The 6,986-nt window shown below is 34.5% G+C and overlaps 2 protein-coding genes across 2 annotated transcripts; one reads left to right on the top strand and one right to left on the bottom strand.

Annotated features, from left to right (window-relative positions):
* The first annotated feature begins 648 nt into the window (after positions 1-648).
* Positions 649-4,352, top strand: LOC105796828 (mitochondrial thiamine diphosphate carrier 2). Its single transcript, XM_012626655.2, has 7 exons — positions 649-1,183; positions 1,985-2,101; positions 2,293-2,404; positions 2,651-2,778; positions 3,036-3,188; positions 3,609-3,755; positions 3,913-4,352. Exons 1-7 carry the CDS (start codon positions 1,067-1,069, stop codon positions 4,135-4,137), a joined length of 999 nt encoding a protein of 332 aa, XP_012482109.1. The 5' UTR covers positions 649-1,066; the 3' UTR covers positions 4,138-4,352.
* Positions 4,353-4,503: 151 nt separating this feature from the next.
* Positions 4,504-6,548, bottom strand: LOC105796829 (uncharacterized). Its single transcript, XM_012626657.2, has 3 exons — positions 6,201-6,548; positions 5,972-6,096; positions 4,504-4,987 (listed from the first exon to the last, which is right to left on the bottom strand). Exons 1-3 carry the CDS (start codon positions 6,337-6,339, stop codon positions 4,706-4,708), a joined length of 546 nt encoding a protein of 181 aa, XP_012482111.1. The 5' UTR covers positions 6,340-6,548; the 3' UTR covers positions 4,504-4,705.
* Between the last annotated feature and the right edge of the window lie 438 nt (positions 6,549-6,986).

Raw genomic sequence — 6,986 nt, 5'->3', positions numbered from 1 at the left:
ATGAAAATTCTAAACTCTATCAATAAGTGTTATATGAAGCGATAGAACGATACTTTTAAGAAAAGAACGATATTATTAGAAGGAACAAACACGGATATTAAACATAAATCATAAATCGAATAAGAAAAAAAACCAAAAATTTTGAACTCAACAAGTAATTTCCTATAGGGATAAATAAAGAATGTGGCATTGGTGGTCCATCATGAAAGAGTCACTTCTCTTGACTATCTTATTTTAGAAATTAAATATGAAACACTAACGTTGAACACAAGGTTTTTCATAATGAGAGAAAAACATTTAACACAGGGTCTGAAAAAGAATATATTAAGAAACAAATGAACTTTCTCAATTCTTTGGGAAAAACAAAATTAAAAAAATGAACTTTCTCAATTCTTCGAGAACAAAAAGATTAAAAAAATTTAATGCTGACCGATTAAGTTTTAATTTAATTGATATGAGTATTATTATTAAAGTAAGAAAATATAGATTTGAGTGCGTTAAAATATATCATTTAATATATAAGTCTCGTTTATAGTTAAAAAAGAAAAAAAGGTATATGTAAATAAAAAATATGATTAACAGAATCAATATACCCCTGTGAAATAATTAGTATTTAATGTTTCAAATAATAAAATATTACCCCTATCATCCATCTCAAGATTCTCAACTGTATTTTGTTTCTGGGTGTTCTTTGAGCTTCTTTTACATGGAATCGCCCTTCTCTCAATCCATTAAGGCCGCAAAAAGCGAAAGATTTTTCCTTTAATCGCCCTCTCCCTTTCTATTCATAAAGCACCTTTAATTCAATGGTGGCTCTTCACTTTACCCCCCAACCCTTCCCGATTTCCACCTCCCTTTACCTCTTCTCTATTTGTTTCTTTTCTTCTTTTTCTTTCTCCTTGATCTCTTTTTCATCACCTGCATTCTCTCGCTAGCCTTATCTTTATAATCCCTTTCGCCCTTTTGAAATTTGGGTTTTCAATTCGGTAGCCTAAATCCACAGAGCGAGAGAAAGAAAAGTTTTTTGTTTTTTTCTTTTTTCTAATAAAAAAGCTAAGCTCTGGCAATGGAAGAGCCAGGGCAATTAAAAAGGGCATTACTTGATGCTAGTGCAGGCGCCATTGCTGGTGGCATTTCCCGGACGGTTACTTCTCCTCTTGATGTTATTAAGATAAGATTCCAGGTCAAACCAATTTCTTTGTTAATATGAGGAGAATTAGAATTATTGTATCTGTTCTTATATTTATGAAATTATTTTTGGGTTTTTTATTTTCTATTGAATTATACTGTTTTTTAGGCTTTGCTTGGTATGAATGATAGATAGAGTTCAAGGATCAAAAACCTTGTCAACCTAATTGTTAGGGTTCATATTAGTTTTTTATGTTGTAGCTTAACAAGTTTCCGAATCCTTGCTACCAAGCAAAATCTTAGGGAATAAGTTGTTAGAGACCTGGTAGAGTGTTAGTGAATTCAAATGAGTTTAGCTTGTAATGTTGCATTTCAAAATACACGCTTCAATTAGTTGATTAAGTAACAATTCTGGTAATAAACATAGTATGTGAGTGAGATAACTATACATATATGTATATACACAGTGAAATCGGCCTTGAAACACTGACTGCATAATGTTCATATTTAGCCTACAAATTCACTCCATTGGGTGTCACAACAGCGACAAAACTAAGCTTTTCTTGGACCTTCCCACGCTGGTTGTGTGAATTATATTGTGTAATCATGTGATACGTGAGAACATATATACATACATACATATAATATTGTCAAGATTCGCTACTCATTGGAGAGTTTTGTCTCCTTTTTCCATGTTTAATTATCTTGGTCATGTTCTCATCATTTTAGCCACCTTGTATGACATACAAGCTCCATCTTGTTCCATATGCACTCATTTATAGAATTTTAATCTCAGCCTTGGCCATGTGTTTCAGTATATATTAATGCTTTGAATTTTTTTTCACTATACTGATAGGTTCAATTGGAGCCAACAGCTTCTTGGGCTTTGATTCGGAGAGATCTTTCCGGATCATCAAAATACACTGGAATGTTTCAAGCAACAAAGGAGATATTCAGGGAAGAGGGTTTACCGGTATGAAGGCCACTTTCTTGTGAACTTGTATGTTTGTTTCCTCTTCTATTTCACCGGTTATGTTTGTGAATGGTCCATATAGAGTGCTTATTAATTTCTGTATTTAGCCACATTGTTAGGTAGCCTTTTCTTTTCTGATTGCGGAGTTGCTGCTTCTTTTTTTTCCCTTTCACTGTGCTTGTTTATTGCAGGGTTTTTGGCGTGGTAATGTCCCAGCTTTACTTATGGTTATGCCATATACTGCCATACAATTTGCAGTTCTACACAAATTGAAAACATTTGTTTCTGGTTCTTCCAAGACAGGTAATTTACATTGCACAGTGCCTTTTCCTATGCTCTGATCAAAAGTAAAAAGTTTTAGGTTATGCTATATATTGAAAGTAATCTTGTATGTACAGATAGTTAATATAGAAGCATACAAATCCTTTGTCCTTGATGTCCACCATTTTATATGATATATTGGAATATTTGGCTTTATTGTTTTTGATGATAGCCTTATGTTGTTTCTTACATTTTGATTTGTCATCCCCTTGTTTTGTGATGGTGCAGCTGATCACATTAATTTAAGCCCCTACCTTTCTTACATCAGCGGTGCCTTAGCAGGGTGTGCAGCTACTCTTGGATCTTATCCTTTTGATCTTCTGCGGACTATATTAGCTTCACAAGGTGAACCTAAGGTATTAAATTTGACTTATGGTGTGATGTTATTTTCTGCTTGGTTAACATTTCAGTCGTGTGAAGGGAATATATTTTTGATTCCTTATAGGATTATGAGTTCATAACCTTTTTGGACAAAAAATTATAGTTGTATCACTTGTAAACTGAGGTGCAAAAATTTCTAGCATGCAAACACCCGATGCATCCTCATATATATTACTGCAAAAGCTTTAATTTCTTCAAAGTAGCTCATTTATTTTGTATCTCTTACATGTAGATTTATCCCAACATGAGATCAGCAACTTTTGATATACTTAGAACTCGTGGCTTCAGAGGATTGTATGCTGGGTTGTCACCAACACTGGTTGAGATCATTCCTTATGCTGGCTTGCAATTTGGAACATATGATACGTTTAAGCGTTGGTGCATGGTGAGGCTTTTGTTCTTTAATACTTTAAAAGGATCTTTTCCTATAAATGGTTGGTATAAACAATTCATGTATTCTGCCATCTCTTTGCTGGTTAGAAACATGGGAATTGGCTGTTATTTCTTGAAGTTGTTTAGTTGCCTTTTAATGTTAAATATATATACACACAATGATGCATACGGTAAATAACGCATTTTTGGTGATTCTAATATTATTGTTTCTCACAAGCTATGAAATTCATAAAGTGTTAGTTTAGCACTTATTGTGATGCTGGTTAAATTTTAAGAGTATATTTCATTTCTTGAATATATTGAAAATTTGATTTGCTCTTGGTGTGTTCTTATTTGTGGTTTGAATGGTTGAATAAGTATTTTCTAAAAAACTCTTTCTGATGTTGTTTTGGTTTTTATGTCTTCATCTTAGGCTTGGAACAACTTGAGATCTTCCAGTATAAGCTCAACCACGGGTGATAGCCTTTCAAGTTTTCAACTTTTCATTTGTGGCCTAGCAGCTGGCACATGTGCAAAACTCGTATGTCATCCGCTTGATGTAGTCAAGAAAAGATTCCAGGTGAGATCTTATACTGTAGCATTAAGCAATCTGTGAATGTTAGATAACCGTCTATTTTCTGTTAGATCCCGTATCCAAGGTGTTGCATATCTTTGCACATTTCTTTTAAAATAATGGTAACACCTCATGCAACTTCATTATTATTGGTCGGTTGCAGATTGAAGGACTACAGCGGCACCCAAAGTACGGTGCTCGAGTAGAACAGCGTGCTTATAGGAACTTGTTTGATGCCTTACATCGGATTTTGAAGTCAGAGGGTTGGCATGGTCTTTATAAGGGAATTGTTCCATCAACAATCAAAGCTGCACCAGCTGGTGCTGTAACATTTGTGGCTTACGAGTTTACATCAGATTGGTTAGAGTCCATTTTTACTTCAACCTAACCCAGATTTCCATTTTTATTTTCCTTCTCATCTATTACATAATTCATTCTTTTCCCTGGATTTTTGAAAGGCCCTCTTAGAATAAGGGGAAAAAAGAGAGGGAAGGGAGGTATCCTGTTATTACATTCAATTTTGTCATCATTCATAAGCATTGAGTACGTATGATTTAGAGTATAAAATTCAGTGGTGAAATCAATATGTAGAGTTGCTTCTTATTCCTCTGTTTGAACCTCAAGGAAATGCTATTGCAAAGCCTATATTGCCATGGTGACTGATTTATATGATAATTTAAATCAAACGGTAACTCTGGTTCGTAACAACACCTACTCTTGCATTATTTTTTTTCCTTTCAAAAAAGACTAGACATAAAAAATTCATCATACAATATATTTATCATAGTGAACATCACAACCATTCTAAATTGTTCCCCTCTACATGCAGAGGAATATAAACCACTTTGTCAAATGATAAAACTTCAAAATTTTCTCCTGAAATGTACCGGCACTTTATTCAACAGGAAACCCAAATTTGTAGTTTCAAAAGAAATGGAAGTCAGTAGTGGTCTCTATTAGTGTTTTTCCGGTTTAGTGTTGTCCTCTGGGGGAATGGATATGAATTGCAGGATCGTTTGGACCTGAGCAACATCCAGTTTGAACTTCTCCGCAATCTGGTTAACATCCATAGGACCTTCATGATCATCGGCCTTGCCCTGATGTAAAAGCATGATGTGACGTAGCTGTTTCACATTCAAGGTTCCCGGAGGTGCAGGCCTTTCTTCATATCTTCCTGACTCAACCGTTGTGTTCCGCAATTTTGGCAAAGGCCTGCTAGGATTTTCAGCCACAAAAGCCTGTAGTAGTCGGTATTTAATTAGTAACCAACATTAAAAGAACGCTATATCATAGCATAAATATCTCTCTCCATCACCATTAACAGAAAGGAACAATGTATCTAAAACCAAAACTGTAAGAGAAAAAATGAACAATAAACAAACTGACAACATCCGCCAATACCAGGTGAAAGCATTTTACTAAATTCTTTACATTAGCTACTCATCGCTCCATTTAAATGAATATCGTAAGTCTACCAGATCCAGTAAACAAGCAGCAAAACCTCTGCTCCCTTATCAGTGGAGGTCTAAAGTTCATCAAAACCCCCAAAATTTGTTCTCATAGAAATGGCACTAGAAGTTGAATAAACACAAAGGCAGAGAGTTTAAACAGTATAAGAGGGGTAAAAGACCTAGAGGAGAAACATAGGGTCTACACATTCTTAAATCGAAAAAAGAAAAAAAAGTCATTTGCTATCTTAGTCAAGTGAGAGGGGAAGAATATGAATTTTGCTCAAGATTGGAGCTAAACCAACCGCTCTTTTAACGTGAACTTGCATTCTGGCACTTATCACTTCAAAAGAACCTACACAGTTGAGTGAGCAAATTCATCCTAAAAAGTGTTACCAATTCCTTGCCATCCAGAGTAGCCATTCCGAGGGGAGAGTTCAGAATGACTGTTCCATGTTTTTCGAGATTTTAACTAAAATGGCTATTCTAAGGAACAGCCAGTCAATGAATCAAATTTCTAAACTTCAAAAATGCCCTAAAAAATTGTTCAGTGGTTCAATTCCTAGTACAAGTAGTTCCCTAGTTTAACATCTGGATGTCTTTACTTCCCATTTCCTTCAAGGAGAAACCTTGCAAAAAAAAACATTCCTAAGGCTCTAAGGCATTGTTTTGATTCTATTGAACACCATTATAGCTATAAATCCCATTCATTAATTAACTGTTATTAGTTAAAATAAAACCAAACTAAAAAGAACACAACTTTAATGAACTGACCTCACCCATCTCAAGTTTGCCACCAGGCTTAGCTGAAATCCTACCGACCATTTGACTTAGCATTGCATCATACTTGGGATCTCTTTCTTCCAATACATTCTCAGGATTGCTTCTTGCAACACTTGCTTTAAACCCAAAAGTTCAATTCAATCACCCGTCAAAAACAGGAAAAAAAACTCAAAAACAAAATTCAAACTTCCATTTTATTTGAATGGGGGAAACGAATTACCATGATCAAGATTTTCATGCTGTGAAACTCTGGATATCTTCTGTTCATCGGTGGGACCCAAAGGTCTTCTTGGTTTTGTGGGTTGAGATTGGTCCATCGATCGAAGCCTACCAGTCGCTCGGCGAAATGCCTGACCCATCACTCTCGCTTATTTCTCCGTCTTTTCGTAAAAAGCCTTCTACTTTCCGGCATAAAAGAAAAGACCCAGATTGTTTATTTGACTCTAAATCAGTTGTTCCCGAACTGTACGGTCATTAAAACCGTAATAAGGAGCTTTCTGGGTTTTATGCTTTGGGGTTTGTTGTGAGAGAAAGCGATCGGAGGAGCGAGAGAGGGGGGGCAAAATAGTGAATCATGTGTGGAAACCACGCGCTGGTTTATTTAATACGGAAGAGTAACGGTTGATTCTGGTTTGCCACGTGGTGATTTTATTGGACACCACGTTAGTTTCATTGTGGCCTTACCTTATTTACAACGACATTATTTTTTAGAATGATTTATGAAAAAATGTGTTTTAATAATTATTATTATAATAATTATTTTAAATTGATTGTTATTTAATTAGTGTTATAATTATATACTAATTAAATTATAATTCATCATTATAAATAACCTTCAACATTTAAGTATTTTCATACAATAATATCAAAATAATTTCATTTTTATTTATGCAACTTCACAAGTATGGAGCGATGTTTAAAAATCGAAGAAAAGAATATTTTAATGCTAAATTTTATTTCTCAACTTTATTTTTTTATCAATGTATAATATAAAGACTAAAAAATA

This window comes from Gossypium raimondii, chromosome 3 (genome assembly GCF_025698545.1).
Source record: "Gossypium raimondii isolate GPD5lz chromosome 3, ASM2569854v1, whole genome shotgun sequence".
Taxonomy (NCBI): Eukaryota; Viridiplantae; Streptophyta; class Magnoliopsida; order Malvales; family Malvaceae; genus Gossypium; species Gossypium raimondii.
This window is presented reverse-complemented; position numbering and strand designations above follow the sequence as displayed.